Source organism: Leuresthes tenuis, unplaced genomic scaffold (genome assembly GCF_036924035.1).
Source record: "Leuresthes tenuis unplaced genomic scaffold, fLeuTen1.0.hap1 SCAF_16, whole genome shotgun sequence".
NCBI lineage: Eukaryota > Metazoa > Chordata > Actinopteri > Atheriniformes > Atherinopsidae > Leuresthes > Leuresthes tenuis.
In genome coordinates, this window is record NW_027325370.1 from 2164502 (window position 1) to 2187543 (window position 23042).

The 23042-nt window shown below is 45.7% G+C and overlaps 1 protein-coding gene across 1 annotated transcript in view; it reads left to right on the forward strand.

Moving 5' to 3' along the window:
- LOC140271255 (IQ motif and SEC7 domain-containing protein 2-like) overlaps positions 1 to 23042 on the forward strand; it is a 212153-nt gene that overhangs the window by 5618 nt on the left and 183493 nt on the right. The window contains exon 2 of the mRNA XM_072366383.1: positions 8001 to 9863. Coding sequence (XP_072222484.1) covers positions 9160 to 9863 — 704 coding nt within the window. The 5' untranslated portion in view covers positions 8001 to 9159. The remainder of the gene's footprint in view (positions 1 to 8000; positions 9864 to 23042) is intronic.

The following is a 23042-nucleotide window of genomic DNA, read 5'->3' on the forward strand; positions in this document are numbered from 1 at the left end:
CATCACGTAATTTACATTAAAGCTGCGACTAATTATCGATTTATTGAAACGATTAATCGACTCATCGGTTAATTACTATTTAAAACAATCCAAAACTGAAAAAGGACACATTCGAGCCATATTTCATCTTGACTTTTAACTTTAACAAGTCATCAGCAGGTTCAAACCATTCGTGAGACCCAAGAGCAGAAAGATTGGACAGAATATTAAGATCAACCCCTACCAGAACGAAGATGGTTAATGAGCTCTGAGGAGTTTTTCTCTCTGAACAAGCACAAAAGTTTCCTGGGTTGAACGGAACATTATTTCTCTTTGTTTCACTAAACTGGAAACATGAAAATGTTTCTCATGGATGTGAAAAAGCTGCTGCTGGGCCTCTTTGTTAAAGTTGCATTCAATCATTTCAACCTTCTTAAAAATGTGGCCCATAGTTTCCTGAAATGTGCCGATCGGCTCCTGGGGGCCAGCAGGAAGGAGCTGTGGGACCTTCAGCTCCTCTGTTGGTGACGGGGGGGCAGCAGCAGCAGCTTTACATGCTGTTATACAGACAGTTACCGTCATTCTGGGCAGTTTTACCTACGAAGAACCAGGCCAACAGCTCTCAGAAGCATCTCGACGCAGATATTTCGCTCGTCTCTTTGCTTTGTTGCATTCACTCGTCGGTCAGACTGGTTTAAAGTCCTTTTCCAAACGGCGGTGACCGTATTTGGACCACAGCTTGGAACCTGATTGAATGTATTTGCTGTGATTTTAGCATCTTTTTACGTTAGCTTTCAGTATTCTGATCAGACGGCGTGAAGCTAGCAGAAGCATCGCGTAATTTACATTAAAGCTGCAACTAACGACTAATTATTGAAACGATTAATCGACTTATCGGTTAATTACTAATTAAAACAATCCAAAACTGAAAAAGGACACATTCGAGCCATATTTTATCTTGATTTTTAACTTTAACATTAGCTGAAAATGCTGTAATGCACCAACAGCCAAATGATACCAAAAAGTGGAAAAGAACACAGCCTGGTTGTAACTTTGGACTGAAATTAAATAACACAATTTTAATGTTAAAATCTAAGACAACTCTGCTTATTTATAGCTAGCAGGCTACGCTAACAAGCTAAATATCTAAATACCATGGTGAGACCTCGTCTCCCAGAGCTCCAACCTGCTTCTTCTTCAAATGTTTATGCATTAACTTGCAGGTAATCTATTTTTTTCTGGGTGTTGAGGCTGAAATGCTCCCAGATCCTGGACGATAATTCAGCCGCAGCCATTTCACCGTTTCTACAGGTCATCTCCCGCTATTATTTACCGTAATGCGCATGCGTCTCTAATCAGAGATAGGAGGGAAGTGAGATGACTCACTCCGTACGAAAAATTATGTTCAGCTTGACAGCGTGAAAAAGACGTTTGATGACGTAACCGATGGTTAGTTTTGTCGTTGCACCTTACTTTACATTTGACACCGGACGGCTGCCATCTTCTAAACTCACCACCTGGATTTAATTAAGCAAATAAGAACGTCCCACTGGAGAAGTTTCCTTTCAGCTGGCAGCAGCTGTTTAACCCTGACCGACTGAGCAGCGTCTCATGATGGAAACGGTTCGAAGGAAGCTGCTGAAACTCAGAACTGTGGAAAACCTGGTGTTTTTGCAACAAATCGATACACAGAGACCTCGAAGACACCTTTTCTTCCACATGAACTGGAATTTATAAGTAAGAAAGTGAAACAATGCACACAAGGTTCTGTGGCAACTAACCCCGACTGGAGGTGGAAATGGGGGGGAAAAGGCCTGCCGTGCTACCATTTAAAGCCTTAAAGGAAACACAAACACCATCTGCGTCTCCTCCTGATCTCTGCACAGTTTCACTGTTTAAGGTTGGCGTTCATTGGTCGTCCATCACAGCTGATCTGCAGGGACTGAGGGTTTATATTCACTAAAACTGTGCTTCTTTACAGTTTCATCACCTTTAATATTTAGTTGGGGTGCAAACAATGTCTCGATATGCAAATCTTAGTCAGGGAGGCGTCCGTACTCATTCTCGGTTAGAAACCGGGGTGGAAGTCAGGTTTATAAAGCTTTATAAATGTGGAGAAAACAATGAGTGCACATAGAATATAAGTCATGGAACCACAGATTGATGCTCAGGACGGCACATGTTAAGAATAAGAACGATATATTGGATTTGGAGCCGCGTTTGTGGCCATCTGATGAAAGACAGTTAAGCATCGGGTTCATGTTTCATAACTTTAGTCTTTGGGGTTAAACGGATGCAGAGAAAGGAGAAATAAGCTCCTGCATCCACACCGAAGGAGTTTTTAGTTTTAAAACAGTTGGGGCTGAGCTTTTATATCCGCTAAAACTGTGCTTCTTTACAATTTCATCACCTTTAATATTTAGTTGGGGTGCAAACAATGTCTTGATGTGCAAATCATTAGTCAGGGAGGCGTCCGTACTCATTAGTCTGATGCATCCGTGGCTCAGGACGGCATATGTTAAGAATAAGAACGATATATTGGATTTGGAGCCATGTTTCATAACTTTAGTCTTTGGGGTTGAACGGATGCAGAGAAAGTAGAAATAAGCTCCTGCATCCAGTTTAAAACAGCTGCAGCACCTCTGCTCTTTATGCATTTAGATTTGGAGGAGCTGTGTGACCACAGATGGTCCCTCAGGCTGAGATGGGATGGGACCTCATCACCTGTTTCACTCCAGGTGGAAACAGGCTGTTTGCTTCCTGCTGGGAAGACTCCAAGCGTCCCTTTGGGAAAATGCAGCTATGGGCACAAAGCTCGGTGCTATTGTTACGGTGCTGTGAGATGCGCAGTTTAAAGGGATGAAGGCGAGTCACTGGCCAGTGAGAGCCGTGCACGTGCAGATCTGAGCGCTTCAGGGCAGGAGGGGGGAGAGTTTGAGGTGACATGTGAGTGATTCACAGCGACTCACACGGAGATAAAAAGTTCAAAGTGGCGCCTGCGGTGCTTTTCATGGCAGGATGAAGAACATTTGAACGATCTTCACTGTTTCCTCTGCAGAAAAGAAGGGAAAGTCTGCAGGTTAGCATGTGGTTCCTGTTTGCTTACAGACTGAAGGTGGATTATTATCTTTAAAACTCTCCTCAGAATCATGATGAAACCACAAACTGGTGTCCTTCACAGAACCTGTGCGCTGCCAGCCGGGAGCAGGTACGGCTGAGCTGCTGAGCTGCTGCTGAGCTGCTGTTTTATCCACACTTGATGTGATTTAAACAGAGTTCTGTGTCGGTTCTGATGTCGCACTGCGAGTTTCTGCCGTTTCTGCAGAAGAACAACTCTCCCAGCAACAACTCTTTCATTAGCATGCAGCTGCTAAAAATAAAGAAACAATCTGAGGTTGTAACGTTTAATGTTAATATTGGAGCCAAACTGCCAGACTTCCTGTAACCTTTAAAGTGTCCTGATCAACAGTTCTGCAGCTTTCTGAAGCTCTTTCACAGTTTTTCTTTGGACATTTTCTGCTTTTCCCCTAATTTTCAGTCCTTGTTCCTGAGCATTTTCAGTGTTTTTTCTTTGTTCAGCCACTTAACTCTGACCTTTGAACCCTTCAGGCAGAAAAAAGGCTCCTAACTCAAGGGATGAACCAGTGTTGTGTCGACAGACAACTTAGCAAAGAAGACATTTTAAACTGGATCTTTCGGCACTTTGTCACAAAGACACATCATTTGTTCCCATTTCTTTAGCTGCATCTATGAAAAACAGCAAAGAAAACACAGTTTGACAGACAGAAAATAGGATTTCTGCAGCAACAAGGTGATTCCCAAAGAGCTATTAGCTGAAAACTTGGCATATCTCAGCATGGTGTGCAGTGTGTCCTTAAAACATTTGAGGAAACTGGACAAGTGGAGGACAAAAGAAGAAGTGTCAGGCCTAAAAAACTATCTCCAGCAGATGAACAGGATCTGAAAGTGATGTCCTTAAGAAAGAGGAAAAAATCCAGCTGTGACCTGACAGGACCTGAGAGATGCATCTGGACCTTCAGCTGATCCATCTACTGTTGGCCCAAGCCTCATCAGAAATGGTCTCCATGGAAGGGTGGCTGTCAAGAAGCCGTTCTTAAGGAAGGGAAACAGGGAGAAAAGGCTGAGCTGTGCCAAATGACACAAGAAGTGGACTGAAAATCAGTGGCAACAGGTCTTATGGAGGGATGAATCCTCCCCAGAGCCCGGACCTCAACATTATTGAAGCAGTGTGGGATCATCTGACAGAGAACGGAACAAAAGGCAGCCCACATCCAAAGAAGAGCTTTGGGATGTCCTTCAAGAAGCCTGGAGAACTATTCCTGAAGACTCCTTAAAGAAATGACAGAAAGCTGGTCTCAGAGGGTTCAGGCTGTGTTGGAGGATAAAGGAGCTCAGACCAGAGATTCACTTTAAAGCTGCTCAGAACTGATAAAAAACTCTGTTTTCCATGAAAAAATACATTTAATCAGTTTCATGGATGCATCGAGTGTGAAGAAGATCAGCAGAGAGGACTGAGCCTCACCTGTGTTTCCGCTCTGCTTCGCTTTAACATTTTTAATTCCTGTAAATCGGATGAAGCCTGATGACTGACAGCAGACCCCCACAGCCGGCGCCTCTGTCTCCGTGCGCTGTTGTGCACGGTGTGTTTGGGACAGACTGTTCTGGCATGAAGCAACAGCAGTGAGACCCCGACAGAGACAGCTGGAGAGAGGGATGGTGGTCAGTTAGTGACTCATGAATAATAGAACGGGCTTAATGGGAAGAGATATGAAAATTGAAACGGTTTGGCCACTTTGCAATCGAGACCAGAAGGTGTGTGCACGTGTGTGTGTGTGTGTGTCTGTGCACGTGTGTGTGTGTGTGTGTGACGTCTTGTTCTGAAACTTCCTCAAAAGCAGCGACTTTGTAAATCAGTGACTCCATCTGGCTTCTCTGAACAAGTGTGTGCTTATAATGTGAAGGACTACATTACCCAGAATCCTTACAGTCACCTGAATCCTTAGAGTCACCCGTAAGGATTCTGGGTAATGTAGTCCTTCACATTCATGAGGTTGAAGAGAAGCTGGTCCGTAAGCTTTTTAACCCTTTCAGTGCTGGTTTTAACAACAAGCTTTGACAGATTTCTCTTTCTAAAGGGATAAAAGGATGGAAACTTGGAAATTCTGGATCTTTAACACATTTCCACATGATTTTCTTTAGTTTTTTTTATCCTTTTTCGTTATTTTCTGAGTTCATGAACACAACTATGATCTTTTTCCTGTTTTTCTGTCATTTTATCCACATAAAAACAACAGAAAATCAGTAAAAAGTCTTTAATCAGATCCTGATTCTTCAGTGTCTGAGTGGCAGAGAATATCTGTTAGTTTCATCTGTTCTCAGAGTCCAGAAATCATCAGTTAGGAAGAAGGACAGCAGCTCAGTGGGCTCAGCATCTATCACATCTGTCTCCTCGACAGCCAACAGGCTCATCAGAGTGTCTGACCCCCCCGGTTCACTTCATCAGGACTCAGAGAAACCCAGCCCTCATTGCTACTTATTCAGGATTTTAGGCAAAGGACCAGATTAACTGTAGGGAGGGTCCCAGAAGTAATATTGAGTGGGCTTCAGTGGCTTTCACACAAATATCTTGACACAGGAAATGACCTCACAGGCTACAGTATCAGGTGGTATCCGATCGGTTGTTGAGGACAGGAGGCTGATAACCGAACACGGGTTGTGTGAGATGATGTGATTTCTCACTCAGATGCAGCTTAAAGCTCCATCAGATGCAGCTTAAAGCTCCGTCAGATGCAGGTTAAAGCTCCATCAGATGTAGGTTAAAGCTCCATCAGATGCAGGTTAAAGCTCCGTCAGATGCAGCTTAAAGCTCCATCAGATGCAGGTTAAAGCTCCATCAGACGCAGGTTAAAGCTCCATCAGATGCAGGTTAAAGCTCCATCAGACGCAGGTTAAAGCTCCATCAGATTCAGGTTAAAGCTCCATCAGATGCAGCTTAAAGCTCCATCAGATGCAGGTTAAAGCTCCATCAGATGTAGGTTAAAGCTCCATCAGATGCAGGTTAAAGCTCCGTCAGATGCAGCTTAAAGCTCCATCAGATGCAGGTTAAAGCTCCATCAGACGCAGCTTAAAGCTCCATCAGATGCAGGTTAAAGCTCCATCAGATGTAGGTTAAAGCTCCATCAGATGCAGGTTAAAGCTCCATCAGACGCAGGTTAAAGCTCCATCAGATTCAGGTTAAAGCTCCATCAGATGCAGCTTAAAGCTCCATCAGATGCAGGTTAAAGCTCCATCAGATGTAGGTTAAAGCTCCATCAGATGCAGGTTAAAGCTCCGTCAGATGCAGCTTAAAGCTCCATCAGATGCAGGTTAAAGCTCCATCAGACGCAGCTTAAAGCTCCGTCAGATTCAGGTTAAAGCTCCATCAGATGCAGCTTAAAGCTCCGTCAGATGCAGCTTAAAGCTCCGTCAGATGCAGGTTAAAGCTCCATCAGATGCAGCTTAAAGCTCCGTCAGATGCAGGTTAAAGCTCCATCAGATGCAGCTTAAAGCTCCATCAGATGCAGCTTAAAGCTCCATCAGATGCAGCTTAAAGCTCCATCAGATGCAGGTTAAAGCTCCATCAGATGCAGCTTAAAGCTCCGTCAGATGCAGGTTAAAGCTCCATCAGATGCAGGTTAAAGCTCCATCAGATGCAGGCTAAAGCTCCATCAGATGCAGGTTAAAGCTCCATCAGACGCAGGTTAAAGCTCCGTCAGATGCAGGTTAAAGCTCCGTCAGATGCAGGTTAAAGCTCCATCAGATGCAGCTTAAAGCTCCGTCAGATGCAGGTTAAAGCTCCGTCAGATGCAGGTTAAAGCTCCATCAGATGCAGGTTAAAGCTCCGTCAGATGCAGCTTAAAGCTCCATCAGATGCAGCTTAAAGCTCCATCAGATGCAGCTTAAAGCTCCATCAGATGCAGGTTAAAGCTCCATCAGATGCAGCTTAAAGCTCCGTCAGATGCAGCTTCTGCCGTCTTCTCTGGACCGAAGCTCATTTAAAATGGACCGAGGCAGAGAGGAAACTGTTCTGGGGTCAGATGGATCAGAAACCTGCACATCTGGAAGGCTCCATCAGAGCTGAAAGGTATAAATAGGTTTTAGAGCAACATCTGCATCTTCTTCAGGGAAGGCCTTGCATAGTTCAGCAGGACAGAGTTAAATCCTGCATCTGTTCCAGCAGCACGGCTTCGTAGTAAAAGAGTCCAGCTGCTGCAGTCCAGCTGCTGCAGTCCAGCTGCTGCAGTCCAGCTGCTGCAGTCCAGATGTTTTAAGAGTCCAGCTGCTGACTGACCAGCTGCAGTCCAGCTGCTGACTGACCAGCTGCAGTCCAGCTGCTGACTGACCAGCTGCAGTCCAGCTGCTGACTGACCAGCTGCTGCAGTCCAGCTGCTGCAGTCCAGATGTTTCACCACCTGAAATAAAACAAAGAAGAGCCAGTGTCTCTCTTTCAAAATCAGAGACTTCTTCTGTGTTCTTTTGTGAACAAAATACAGTTTAAGATTAGCAAAGTACTGTTTTTATTTACATTCTACACAGCTGTTTGGGGAGCAGAGTTCATTGCAAATAGCCTGGAACCGCAGGAGGTTTGCAGGAGTGAAAATAGAAAGATGAGAAGTAGAATCGAGGTGGATGAAGACAGACGGGAGAGTGACAGAGTGTAGGAGGAGAGGCTGATGGTGTGTGATGATTCTCTTGTCTCTGGTGGCTGAGCTGGAGCATGTCATTGGTATTTATGGGCTGAGAGACCTCACACTCCCTGCATCTACAGAGCGTAAGGCAGCAGGGAGGGAAAGAGATGAGAGAGACAACAGCAGATGGAAGAAGAACGAGAGGAGAGAGATCAGGGAGAACCCAGAAAGACATGAAAGAAGGAAAGAAAGCGTTTGTTCCAGCTCTGAAAGTGATATTTCTTGTTGACGCTGCTTCTCATCTTTCTCTTCTTTATTCTTTTTACATGTAAGTGCTGGAAGGAGAATCTGGAGGCTCCATCAAAAGGGAGGATCATGACAGTGAGTCCCAGCTGTCTCCCCACATCCAAGAAGACAAGCATCTGACATGAACTTAAAGGTCCGGGTCGCTCCTCCACTGCCAGGTGACCGGCCGAGTCCTGCTGGGGAACACATGGACCCAGAGGAGGAGACGCCCTCCTCCCAGATGTTCAGAAGATGATTTTTGACCAGCCTTCTTGCTTTGTGGAGCTTTGTGTTGTCTGGTCACAGGATTTTTAAGGATGGAGCCCATCTGAACCCAGCTAACTGCGCTTCTCTTCCTTTCTGACTCTTTCAGACTGTTTGAGTTGCTACAGTTCTGGCGTCAGGCTTACGTTATGAGGCTCTGCGGGGAAGTGGTTCAGTAGATGCTGGCTCAGAGAACTCATCAGAGTCAGGAGTTCTGGACATTTATCCGACAGCAATGACCCTGAGAGGCGACATCTCTGACACAGAGGGACTAACTCAGCCTCTGCCAGCTCCGGCCTCCACAGCGTTCTGAATGGAGTGCAGGGAGAGGATACAGATGATCCGCTGACAACCCTCTCGCACGGTTCTGACTGCTGGGGAGATTTAAACATCTGGGACTTTTCTGTTCTGCTTTTACCCGTCATGGGTCTGAACTCCCACGGGAACACCTGACCGCACCCAGGGAATGACCAGCAGCTCCATGAAACTCCCTGACTGGAGCACTCGGGGACGAGATCCATCTTGATTTTCACATCAGAACTCGAAAAAGAAAGAGTCCTCTCCCCCCCACTTCCCTCTGGTGGGGGGGAGGGTGAAGGGTCGGTTTTAAGGTGTAGGATTTAGGATTTAGGTTGTAGTTTTTAGAGAATAGGCTTTAGGTTGTAGGTTAGACTCTGGAATCTGTAGGAAGAATACGTTTTCTCTGCTGCTTTGAAGCTTTCTCTTATTGTTAAGCTAGTTTTAGCTTTTAGCTCATCGATCAGTTAGCCACAGCTAGCTTTTGGCTCTGCACCAGCTGCAGATTCAGGCAAAAGTTTAGCCTCTGTGCTTCTTGGTTCAACCTGGATTTAAGCATTAGCTAATCTTGACTTCCCTAATCTTCCAGGTTGTTATTTAGCCAGTGGTTCCCCACTTTTTTTGCTAGCTCTCCGATTAGCCAAGCATGGATGCTAATCAAGGTCCGGGCGGGGGCAGCCCTGAAAGCCCTAACCGGGCCGTGGAGTACCTTCTTGAACTCAACAACATCATTGAGAGCCAGCAGAAGCTTCTAGAAACCCAGAGGCACAGAATTGAGGAGCTGGAGGTCCAACTGGACCGACTCAGCCAAGAAAACAAGGACCTGCGTTTGGATCGGCAGCCTGTCGTTCCTCCTCCACCCGAGCCTCCGCTCCCTCCTCCCCCCCCACCGCCTCCTCCGACTCAGATCGCTTCGACGTCCATTTCTACAAAGAATCACCACCACCACAACAGCCAGCACCAAGCTCCTCTCCAGCCACCCTCCTCCATCCCCCTCCACCACAGCCACCATGTCCACCAGCACCACCACTCCTCCACCCACCACTCCTACAACAGCACCCCCACAACTGCTATCCCGGTTCCCATTCCCACTTTAGCCAACCCAACCTCCATCTCTGTTCCAACCCAAATCCCAACTCCAGTCTCCTCCTCAGCCCCGGCTCCACCTCCTCCTCCACCTCCAAACCCATCCAGAGACCAGCCGCGGGCCCACAGCCGGCTGACCCGAGCGCCGTCCACCAGCACCGGCACCAACACCAACTTTGTGGAGAAAGAGAAGGAGCGGCTCGAGCGCCTGCACAGAGCCAACGCTGCCAATAACCACCACGCCCACACCCTCCACCACAAAACGTAAGTCCCACCCTGTTTTTTACTACAACCAAAGGCAAAGGTGGCGCGAGGGGAAGGAAAACCAGAGCTGATGGCCTGCAAAGCGTGAGCTGCTGTTTCACTGTAAATGTTAGAAAATGACACAGGATGCCACATTCAGTATGATCCGGTACCAAAGGGCTTCATGTGTTCTGGAGTGTTTAAAGGCCTCCTTTTAATCTGTGATAATAAACCAAGAAACCGTGATGCAGTGGCGATCTATTCTCAGAGGAAGTGGGACTCGTCTTAAAGCCACAGTGGCTGGTTTTCTGGAACTCGAGTTAATCTTTGACTCTGATGGCTACTAACGCTGCAGCTTCCCTCACACAGGTGTAGTGCAGGCGTGGAGACGCTCTGTGCGTCTTCCTGCTAAACTGGACTGTTTGGCGGCTGAAAATGCTTTGTTTTGCTGAGCATTAGGTCTAAAAGGAGGAGGAGAGGTGACTCGTCGAAGTTAACCGCTGAGGTTTTTTATTTCCTTTATTTCCTCCAGCCGGGAGCAGGCAGCTGATGGCCTGCTGCCTGCACTGAGATAGTGTGATTGTTGGGCACACAGAGCTTATAAATATTCATCCTTTTATCAGTTAATGGGGCTGCAGAGTGGAGGGTTGCAGGGGGACTTTGTAAATTGCATGAGAGCAGGAGTGCATGAGACTCCAGAGACGGATGAATTATAAACTACAGCAACGCGGAGTATTGACGGAGCAAAGACTCGGCGGTGTTATGTAACAGATATTTTGCTAAGCAACACAAGTGGTTATCTATGTCACGATGAAGACGCTTTCTGTAAAGAGGGAAGCTGTTTGCTGCTCTGATCTCTATGGTAACCACTTGCCAAGTAGTTCGGTCTCTTTTGTTTCGTGCTCCTGTTTTGTTGTAATTTGTGTTGCTCTGAATACATTTTTGCTCTAAAACTGTGTTTGCTGGCTCGATTTTGGGTTTGTTGCCTGGCAACAGGATCTGAGGAGCATCCCATCGGGAAGAGTTGAACCGCATATGCTCGCTGGCGTCTGGAAAACCCGTTTGCAGGACGGCGTCTTCACCTACAGTTGAAATGTTTTAACGTTTGGAAGGCAGAGCGGCGCTGAAAGAGGGGCTCGATAAGGAGCTGCAGAAGTGAGGGCTGAGGAAACGCAGTGATGACTCATGGACACAGATTTAATAGTACTATCACTTGGTCTTATAAGCCCTCATATGTGCATCCAAAAAGTGAAGCAGATTGTGTGACTCAGACCTCCAGATCTGGATTCATTTAAGGCACCAAAGCTCTGAGTCATGGATGTTCAGGTGCAGCTGAAAGCATGAGAAAAAGCTGACCTGCAGCTCAAATGATGTAACAGGCAGAGAACAAAGATGAGGGCTGACAGCAGTGAAGATGAGGCTGATTTGTTGTGAAATCACACGGCACAATCGACAGCTTGCTGCCTCTTAAACGGCTGACCACGAGCCAGGAGATCCCACTCTGCACGGAGGCATGACCGTATGCTGCAGAGCTGCCCACACTGGCTTCTGCGTGGTGTCACACGGGGCGTGATGCAGCAAAATGCAAAACAGCCTCACGCACGTTTGTCTTGCAGCACATCAGGCTGAAGCAGGGAAAACACCACCGGGCAGAGACGGGATGAAGGCTGCTTCAGTGGAAAACTGCTCTCACTCACTCACTTTCTCAGCCAAGTGCCAGCTGGGATTTACCTCTGATATATTGCACTAAAATCCAGTTTTTGTTGAGCCTCAAGGCCTCAGCAAGGTCAACTTTGAGCTCAAACAACAAGCAGGAGGACGCAGACGTAATATCTCAAAGCTACTTGGCAGCACCGCCTTTTAGGTGCAGTAATAAATGAACGTTTGAATGAAAAGCTAAACGGATGCAGTGAGCTCTGCTTCTCATGACCTCGTTCAGCAGGAACGCGTCACAGTGGGACACTTTGGCCTGAAAAAGTACTTTTTCGTAAGTGTTTGATTTCCGTTTGATTCAGACATTCGTCTCTTGCTTCATCAGTTGAATAAATCTAATAAACGGTACAACAGCTCCCTGCTGAGCCAGGACTGCTCGGCTCTTTTAACAGCAGCTGGTTTCAGGAAGCCACTCGACTCCACTCCTGTCTTCAGCAGTTTGAGGTCCATCGTACGGCTTTGGGCTCCAAACTTTGGGGAGAGAACATCCAGCACCTCTCCTCCGACTGAAAAACACTTGATTCTTATCTCAGATCCTTGTATTCCTCGTTTGGATGCTTGGTACTGATACCTTCTTTAGACCAGTCTCATCACAAGCTGTCAGACCGGTTCTGTTTTTAATTAAACATTAATTAAACATCTTTAAACCCAGGAAATTCATTGTTGCTCGGTTTAAGTTCTGAGAGACAAACATTAACAAATGTTGGTGACATTTTCCTGATGTTTCCACGTTTTGTGCGCTTAAAGGGGAACTCCGGTGTTTTTAAACCTTATTTCTGGCATGAAATACGTTCATCTGCTCACCGAGAACAGTTTGGTGAAAGTCGGCGTCCTTCAGAAGATATTTAGATAACTGGAGATCCATATAACGGAGTGAACGGGGCTTAGAGGATGCAGCCTCTAAATAAGGCATTATCTGTCTTTATTTCACCAATACTTTAAGAAGAATGAATGAATGAACGTGTGCTATAGCTCTGTTAGCTCATAGCTCTGTTAGCTCATAGCTGTTAGCTTATAGCTGCTGTTAGCTCATAGCTCTGTTAGCTCATAGCTCTGTTAGCTCATAGCTGCTGTTATGTGGCTACTTGCAGCTATAGGAGAGCTAACGGAGGGACTTCTACACAGGCACTCTACTGGGCCCACTTCATCCACACGCCCCCCTGCAGCACAGTTTATTCACTCCGTGCTCTGTGACAGTCGGCTAACTTCACACAGAGTTTGCTGCTGATAGTTTTGTGCAACATGGCAGGATATTTATCAGATTTTGACGACGTGAACGACGACTTTGAGTAAGATGGACGTTCTTACCGGAGTGAATGAGCTGTGCTGCAGGGGGGCGTGTCGCCAGAAATAAGGTCTTGGTTTAAAAATACCGGAGTTCCCCTTTAATGAAGCTGCATTCAGTAACAAATGCTAACTCAAGATCAACAACAACAAAAAGTACTTCTATACATGATGAACTAATGTATTTAATAAGTTATTTAGACTTAGACTCAACCTCATTGATCCCTTTGGGGTGACACCCTGCGGGAAATTCGGTTTCAGACATTTGAACTGTATAATGATGAGAATTTGTGGTTAATATCGAATGTTTCTGGCTTCCCACTTTTGATTTGAAGTTGGGTGGAGATAAAGGTGGAGAAATCTACTTCTAACTGGTTCTGTGATGTAACGTTAACCCTCAAATCTTATTGGCTGACATCTGTTGTTTTCAGCCGGTGGTTCAGACACCTTAATAATGCTTATAATCACACTAATGAAATGCACCCTTTGACACGTGAATATGAGCAGGTCACAACGCTCCTGAAACGTTTACACTCCACTGATTTAAGACTGATGGAGGACAGTTGTGGTTGAACAGAGCGATGCTACCTCTGCTGTGGAGGAGTCAGATCTGTAGGATTCAAGAGACGAAAGGAGAAAAGGGAATTAAAAGAAGATGCAGCTTTCTGTCCGGTTCGAGCCCTTTCTGAACATTTTTGTTGTGTGATGATCTCCATCCAAGTGTTGCGTCTCAGTTCAGAGGGAAGAAGGACGCAGGATGCTTTCAAGGAACCTCCGAGAAGCTGGTTTTCCTGAGGTTCATAACGATTTAAACTGATGATTCTGTAAGTATGGAATCAGAGCCTTTGGAGAGTGGACTGATGTAAAGAAATACTGTTTTTAGGCTGAATGTTTAGGTGGCTGATAGCAGGACCCAAGGTTTCCTGGCAGGACTTTGCATTGAAGTGATGCACCTTTTATATGTCTCATGTGAGTCATCCTATGTGACGTCACAAACCATGCGTCACATCAACTTTAAGTTCAAACTGGGGTCCAGATTGATCCTGGGAGGTATGGTTGTTGGTCTCTGTGCAGCCCTGGCATGGACTGAGTTTCCCTCCCGCCTCTCGCCCAATGGCTGCTGGCTCCAGCTCACAGCCCTGAGTTGCATCGGGCAGGTATAGAAAACGGATGGATGGGTTATTAAAAAAGATTTGAAGTGTTATAAATGCTAAAATGTTCCTTCTTGGTCTCCCGCAGTGGAAAGCAACACCCACCCCTCACTACCAGCTGAACACTGTCAGATCTGCTAATGTTGCTGCATAAAAGGAACTTAATGTGATTTTTATTGCTGTAAGAGCTCCAGACTGCAAAGTTTTTAGTTTTTAGTGGTTAATCATCATCTTTTATCTTGTGAAACACCCGGAGTTTGAAATCACTCGCTTCACACCTGTGACAGAACAATGTTGAATCATAATCACAGGGTGAGGAATCAGCCGGCAGTTAAAACTCCCGTTGCTGCGGCCCAACTTTAACAGGGAAAAGGCCGTTTGCTGACACCACCGCTAACTTGTGTGAACTCGGCAGAAATGGACGCACTGAACTGTCTGCAGCATTTTAAGGACGAGCATCAACTAATGAGTCTGCAGAGGAGAGCGAGGTGTAAAAATTCAATTATTTCAGCCACCTTGTAAAGGAAGAGCTGCTGCTGCTCACGACACCAGCCGCATTTATTAAAAGAGTGGAGCTTAAGAGAGTATCTGAGTCTTTAAAGGTGCACATGTGCAGCACGTTGGAAGTGACTCTGAAGTCAGATAACTGCAGTCAAAATGCAACTAATATGCATTTAACTCTAATATGAATTCTTATCAATGTTTTGGTGTTTAACAGAAGGGATTCATATAAAGTTAAGTTAAAGGTTACAACTTTATAAGATAGTCTGGAGCCCTCTGAATTTGTCTGTTTTCCTTTCGTAGTATTAAAAATAATAAATAATCCCATAATCAGGATTTTCATTGGTATCTGTGTCGATTTGAGACGATCCAAGGAGCAGCGGATTGGTTGGACTGAAGGAGCTGGAAAAGTCACATTTTAAGACGTTCTGAACTGTCAGATTTACACTGTGAGGCTGTCATGGTACGACAGTTAGGGACGGAAATCGCATTGGTTCGATTCCGCGGAATCGTTAATCCGCCTGCCTACGCGTCGTATTTTGGCTCAGAATGTTTCCAACATGGCGTCGAGGCAGAAGTGCCCCAAAGTTTGGTTTTATTTCACCAAAAAGGACAAAACCAGAGCTTTGATCACATCAAAGGGGGAAATAACCTCCAACATGTGGGAACATTTCGCCACACAGCAGGGAAATAAGTCTAAGCGATGGCGGCGACTCGTCTTCCATCTCAGAAATCCCAGGTAACGTGAAACTTCCAGGTCCTGTTGATTGTAATGATGTTAGCGACATACTGTATGAATGATTTCCATCTGATGTTAACATTTAGTTGACGAGGACTGAAAGAGGGAGGCTCACCTGTAGCTACCCCTCGCATCGAGGCAGGGAAAAGTAAAATGAGATGAATGTCTCCGAGCAGTTACTGGATTTGTGGTGAAAGGACCCTTTTCTACGGTGAATTTCGGTAGTTTTTTGTGTTTTTGGAATGATTTAATTTGCCTTTATTTGCTTATTGGCTCAACTGAAAATTAGAATAGTTAAAATCAGTGGCGGCTGGTAAATAACACCTTAACACTGACCAATACCAGAACATCTTAACTTAGTAATGGACTCATTTGGGCTAGAAAAGAGCAATATTATGTCAGACCTGAAGCATGTCACAGAGGCAGGCATCACAGCTGATGGATGGACATTAATGTGCAAAAGTTGATCATTGCGATTGTATTTTATGTCACAATGTTAATTTGAAAAGGTTCCAGTTTTTCAGCTTAAACCAGCTTTGATTTAGTTGAAGTTGAGTCCAAAATGTTGGTGCATACTTGAAATTAAAGTGTTAGTGCAACCAAAGCCATTTGTACTAACTGGATGAGAATCGATAAGAGAATCGATAAGGAGCCAAATTGATAAGCAATATCGATAATGGAACTAGAATTGCTAAAGTCCTAATAATTTCCATCCCGACCGACAGTATCAGCTCAAGAAAAACACGGGACCCATCAGGACCCACCAGGACCTGATAGGTCCTGATGGGTCCTGATGGGTCCTGATAGGACCTGATAGGACCTGATGGGTCCTGATGGGTCCTGATAGGACCTGATGGGTCCTGATGGGTCCTGATGGGTCCTGATGGGTCCTGATAGGACCTGATAGGACCTGATGGGTCCTGATGGGCCATTTGTACTAACTGCATGAGAATCGATAAGAGAATCGACAAGAGAATCGATAAGGAGCAAAATCGATAAGCGATATTGATAATAGAACTAGAATTGCTAAAGTCCTAATAATTTCCATCCCGACCGACAGTATCAGCTCAAGAAAAACTGTCATTTTAAGCTAACTATGCACAGCATTGAGTGAAAGAAAACTGGACGGCAGCAGGTGAAAATGTTGCAATTTACTGAGACAGAGAGCAGAAAGTGAAGCTCGAGAACTTTTAAACAACTTTTAATCGTTCAACAAATGCTCTGTGCTGCAGCTGATTATCAAAGGAAAAGTTTGGACTTATTTCTCTCATATATTTGCCTCTTCTCACGATATTTAAAAAAAAAAAAACTTGTTTTGGCCACTTTCTAACCTTCCTAACCTGAAACTGAAGCAGGAGACAGTAATTATTAGACTGCATGAACGGCACTAAGATCATTAAAATCAGGAGCATGTTGTCCCAAAGGGAAACACTGGACCATGCATTCGTCACATGTAGACTGGATTAGAGCAGAACCATTTTAGCTGGCCGCCTGAGTAATTCCCTGAGGATGTTTCCTATGATCCAAAATGCTGAGGCCAGAGTACTGGCCGGTACCGCCAAGAGAGATCACATCTCTCCAGTCTTTGCCTCTCGACACTGGCTCCCTGCAAAGCTTAGGATTTCATCAGGTCCCATCAGGTCCCATCAGGTCCCATCAGGTCCCATCAGGTCCCATCAGGGCCCATCAGGGCCCATCAGGTCCCATCAGGTCCCATCAGGTCCCATCAGGGCCCATCAGGGCCCATCAGGTCCCATCAGGTCCCATCAGGGCCCATCAGGGCCCATCAGGGCCCATCAGGGCCCATCAGGACCCATCAGGGCCCACCAGGGCCCACCAGGACCCACCAGGACCCACCAGGACCCACCAGGACCCACCAGGGCCCACCAGGACCCATCAGGGCCCACCAGGGCCCATCAGGACCCATCAGGGCCCACCAGGGCCCACCAGGACCCACCAGGACCCACCAGGACCCACCAGGGCCCACCAGGACCCATCAGGGCCCACCAGGGCCCATCAGGGCCCATCAGGACCCACCAGGGCCCATCAGGACCCACCAGGGCCCACCAGGTCCCATCAGGACCCATCAGGGCCCACCAGGTCCCATCAGGTCCTATCAGGTCCCATCAGGACCTGTCGGGACCAGAATGGGAGGCGGAGCCTTCTTGTAATTTTGGGCTGTGTTAGAAAAATTATCTCAAAATTAGGCTCAGAGTCGCTGGAGACGATTCACACAAAACATTTATTTCTTGCAAGAAAGAGACAAGTCGGCACAACCTGTCAGGAAGCTGCTCAGAGTTGTCTGCTAACAAAATGGTGCCATTGCTATTTATATTGTTTATGTTTGCTGGCCAATGCATTGTTATGGGAAAGGGACGTTCAATGTTATGGGAAAAGGCATTACTGGCCTTTTAATGTTATGGGAAGACGAGTTCAGGCAGTCAAAAACACTTTTTCTTGCTACACAGTATTATGAGAACCAAAAGACAGGAGGAGCCCCCCCCCCCCATCACAGAAACTCTTATTCATGCAGCTTTTCTCATAGTATAACTCTATAATTTTCCTAACAGGCTGTTTTGTCTCACCTTTGATTTTGCCGTGTAAAAACCTTTGGGTCACGCTTGTGTTTGATGTATAGATAAAGCTGAGTGGAGTTAAATGTTACACCCAGCGCTGGCTCGGTTTTGTGATGTCAGCATCCAAGCCCCCCCGCCCCCCCGCTCTTCGACCCTCTTTTTGTAAACAGCTGCTGACATCTCGTCCTCGGTGTGCTGATGATGATAACAGGGGTGTAAACGAGCTCCGTCAGCAGCACTGCGGTGCCAGGTGTGTGTTTCCATCCCATCGCTCATCGGCTCAGTGTCCTGGAAACCGAGACCAGCCAAGTGGCCATTGCTCATCCAGACTCCGCAGAGCGTTGTTCACACTGAGAACAGAAAACTGCTTTGGGTTTTATGTGGTATTCTTGTCTATTCCAGCACTCCTCTGTGTGAGTGAGCTCAAAGTCTCAGTTATTTATCGCTGTTTCCTGGCATTAGATTAAATGCAAACTCTCAGGTGTGCCGCCGTCTCCACACATCCTGGTCAGCTGATGCAGGTGTGTTGCTTTAAATCATGCTGTAGTGGAAGTATTTGTGTTATTTACACTGTTTCTGGAAGCTTTGAGCCCTTCTCCTGAAAGCAGAACAGCTCCAGCTCTCTCCTTCGCTTCAGATGAATCTCACCTGCAGTTAGAAGATGAAACATCTCTGGATCAATAAGTTGGGGCCTATCGAGGCCATAGATCAGCAGTTTGTCGATTGCTCATCAGTTGCTCTTAATACATGGCTGCCTTTTCTGGAGTCTGCGTCAGCAACGTGACGCATGTGAGAAACTTTGAAAAAGTGCCGATGCAGTTTGGGTCCAGGCCTCCATCTTGGATTTTTTCAAAAAGGTCTTGAATACACTTACGCGATTTAAGTTTTCATCTTCTTCTTTATCTTCTTTATGAATGAATAAGTAACAATTTGAATTAATGCGGCCAATTTTCACACAGTTATCTGTCCATTCCCTGCATCTTACATCCATTCAGATCATATTTAACTGAGATTACGATCAACAGGACTAACACGGATCATGATTAGATGAGAGACGATTCTTTTTTTATCAGTTATTTGGTCAATCTTGCCATCACCAGGGTTTTTTTCCTCAGCGGGTGTGAATTTGAACAGGTTAGCCTCCTCTTCTTAACGTGGTCCCGGCTGCTCGGGGCAATCTGGGGAACAGCTAACGGGATTAGCTACATGAGGTGGCTCCACACTGGCTGCAGGGGCCTGGCTAGCTACCGGGTGGCTTTCAACGGTGCAGAGTCGAGATTCCACTTCATGTAGCCCCGCCTCCAAAACTACAACAAGGCCACATTTGTTACATGTACCATTATGGCTAAAGGTGGCAGAGGAATAACTAAACATCTGCCACACGGAGCAAGAGAAGCTAGCAGCTAGCATGATTTAGCTGGTAGCCATGCTAAGCTAGAGAACCCAAAACACCAAAGATCTCTATAAATGGGTGCAAGAATGAAACAAATGGTTCACGATGCTGAATGTGTCACTTATAAGAGGAAATTCAGTGGTTTTATAATCCCAGAGAAGCGAGAAGTTTCACAGAATACAAAAGAGGTGACAGGAAGTGATGTAATACGTCTTACCACGAAACATCAGCAGCAACCACATTAAATTATAGAATCGACTTAATTTAGTGCTACCTAAGAGAAGCTACCTGCTAGCATGACTTAGCTGGTAGCCATGCTAAGCTAGAGAACCAGACACACCAAAGATCTCTATAAATGGGTGCAAGAATTAATCAAATGGTGTGTGATGGGGTTCTCGATGCTGAATGTGTCACTTATAAGAGGAAATTCAGTAGTTTTATAATCCCAGAGAAGCGAGAAGTTTCACAGAATACAAAAGAGGTGACAGGAAGTGATGTAATACGTCTTACAACGAAACGTCAGCAGCAACCACATTAAATTATAGAATTGACTTAATTTAGGGCTACCTAAGAGAAGCTACCAGCTAGCATGACTTAGCTGGTAGCCATGCTAAGCTAGAGAACCCAAAACACCAAAGATCTCTATAAATGGGTGCAAGAATGAAACAAATGGTTCTCGATGCTGAATGTGTCACTTATAAGAGGAAATTCAGTGGTTTTATAATCCCAGAGAAGCGAGAAGTTTCACAGAATACAAAAGAGGTGACAGGAAGTGATGTAATACGTCTTACCACGAAACGTCAGCAGCAACCACATTAAATTATAGAATCGACTTAATTTAGGGCTACCTAAGAGAAGCTACCTGCTAGCATGACTTAGCTGGTAGCCATGCTAAGCTAGAGAACCAGACACACCAAAGATCTCTATAAATGGGTGCAAGAATGAAACAAATGGTTCACGATGCTGAATGTGTCACTTATAAGAGGAAATTCAGTGGTTTTATAATCCCAGAGAAGCGAGAAGTTTCACAGAATACAAAAGAGGTGACAGGAAGTGATGTAATACGTCTTACCACGAAACGTCAGCAGCAACCACATTAAATGATAGAATTGACTTAATTTAGTGCTTAAAACCAAAGGAGCTGAATTCAAATGGTTATTTTAATTTATGTCACCTTGTAGGTCATTAAAAATCTGAAGAAAATAAATAGAAACGTGCAAAGGTTCCTTTTGTGTGGAATTAAAGTGAACTTTGCAGAGCCTCTGCTGTCCTGTCCAGGACCTTCATGGCTTTAGTGAGATGTCCATCTCAGGATAAAGAGTCAGTAATGAGTTCCAGTGCAGCACTGCATCAGACTGTAACTGTAACCCGAGCCTGGTTACGTCTTCCTGTTTCTCTTCGGTTTGCGGTGAGCATCTCTTATTAAATATTTCCTCCATCATCTGAAACCTTTCGAATGATCTTTTCATAGCTGAGAGAAGGTTGTAATTGCATTACATCATCCCTAAATCACCTACACTCCAGTTTAAACGCAGCCGGTCACATAAATCCTCGGCGTCATGACGACACTCGCCCCCTCCGGCTCGGCGCCTTCAGCCTGTAACTCACCCAACCCGGTTGGAGAGCATGTGTGACCCGGGTGAGATGATATCATTCTTATTGATTGATGGTGTAATCGGTCAGCATCTGACCCGCTTGTTAGCACACACACATGGATTCATGAATCACCCAGCGCCCTGTGCCCCCTCCCCCCCCGTCAGCCCGTCTGTCTGTTATATTTGGCAACATGGAAACGAGACACGCTGGTGGCGAAGGTGGGGTGGAGGGGCCACGGGAGGAGGGCTGAATGCCGCGTTGTCATGGCAACAGCTTCTGAGGAGGAAGAGGCGGTAAGAGAAAGAAATGCTTGTGGGTTGATGACGGCAGACGGCATTAACCTAGATCTGCTTCGAGAATATAAAGGACAACGAGCTGCAATTTATTATTTTTATTTTTTATTGATTCAACTCCTTTTGGCTCCAAATGTTGTAAAGTTAAAGAAATCCAAATAAATGTTCAGGAATCAAAAGAATCTGGTCTTAAAATGAGGTAAATCCAACCTCAGACTATGACATATTACACGTGTCACAGTTTATAAATAAAAAACTGAATTAAACACAGAAGCAGTGTGTGAAAAACTAAGTGAACCCTCACTGCTTCCACAGGAACTAACAGGGTAAGAAGCAGCCAGGAGCTGCTGATCAATGCTCTGATTAACTGATCAATGCTCTGATTCACTGATCAATGCTCTGATTCACTGATCAATGCTCTGATTCACTGATCAATGCTCTGATTAACTGATCATCAGTCAGTGTGAGCAGCTCTATAAAAGCAGGAGTTCTGTCAGTTTTCAGGTGTGTGTTAACAAGGAGGAAAGTGAGCGATGCGTTCAGGTGCAGTCAGGTAAATAATGAGCGATGCGTTCAGGGACAGTTTCAGTTAAATGGTGAACGATGCGTTCAGGTGCAACAAGTTAAATATGAACTACGCGTTCAGGTGCAGTCAGGTAAATGGTGAGCGACGCGTTCAGGGACAGTTTCAGTTAAATGGTGAACGATGCGTTCAGGTGCAATAAGGTAAATAGTGAGCGACGCGTTCAGGTGCAGTCAGGTAAATAGTGAGCGACGCGTTCAGGGACAGTCAGGTAAATGGTGAACGATGCGTTCAGGTGCAATAAGGTAAATAGTGAGCGACGCGTTCAGGTGCAGTCAGGTAAATAATGAGCGATGCGTTCAGGGACAGTTTCAGTTAAATGGTGAACGATGCGTTCAGGTGCAACAAGTTAAATATGAACTACGCGTTCAGGTGCAGTCAGGTAAATGGTGAGCGACGCGTTCAGGGACAGTTTCAGTTAAATGGTGAACGATGCGTTCAGGTGCAATAAGGTAAATAGTGAGCGACGCGTTCAGGTGCAGTCAGGTAAATAGTGAGCGACGCGTTCAGGGACAGCCAGGTAAATGGTGAACGATGCGTTCAGGTGCAATAAGGTAAATAGTGAGCGACGCGTTCAGGTGCAGTCAGGTAAATAATGAGCGATGCGTTCAGGGACAGTTTCAGTTAAATGGTGAACGATGCATTCAGGTGCAACAAGTTAAATATGAACTACGCGTTCAGGTGCAGTCAGGTAAATGGTGAGCGACGCGTTCAGGGACAGTTTCAGTTAAATGGTGAACGATGCATTCAGGTGCAACAAGTTAAATATGAACTACGCGTTCAGGTGCAATAAGGTAAATGGTGAGCGACGCGTTCAGGGACAGTTTCAGTTAAATAGTGAGCGACGCGTTCAGGTGCAATAAGGTAAATGGTGAGCGACGCGTTCAGGGACAGTTTCAGTTAAATGGTGAACGATGCGTTCAGGTGCAATAAGGTAAATAGTGAGCGACGCGTTCAGGTGCAGTCAGGTAAATAGTGAGCGACGCGTTCAGGGACAGTCAGGTAAATGGTGAACGATGCGTTCAGGTGCAATAAGGTAAATGGTGAGTGACGCGTTCAGGGACAGTTTCAGGTAAATGGTGAGCGACGCGTTCAGGGACAGTTTCAGTTAAATGGTGAACAATGCGTTCAGGTGCAATAAGGTAAATAGTGAGCGATGCGTTCAGGTGCAGTTTCAGTTAAACGATGCCAAGGAGGAAAGACATCAGCAGTGATCTTAGAGAAGCAGCTGCTGCTGCCCATCAGTCTGGGAAGGGTTATAAGGCCATTTCCAAACTATCTGGAGTCCATCATTCTACAGAGAGAAAGATTATTCACAAGTGGAAAACATTCAGGACAGCTGTCAATCTTCCCAGGAGTGGACGTCCCAGC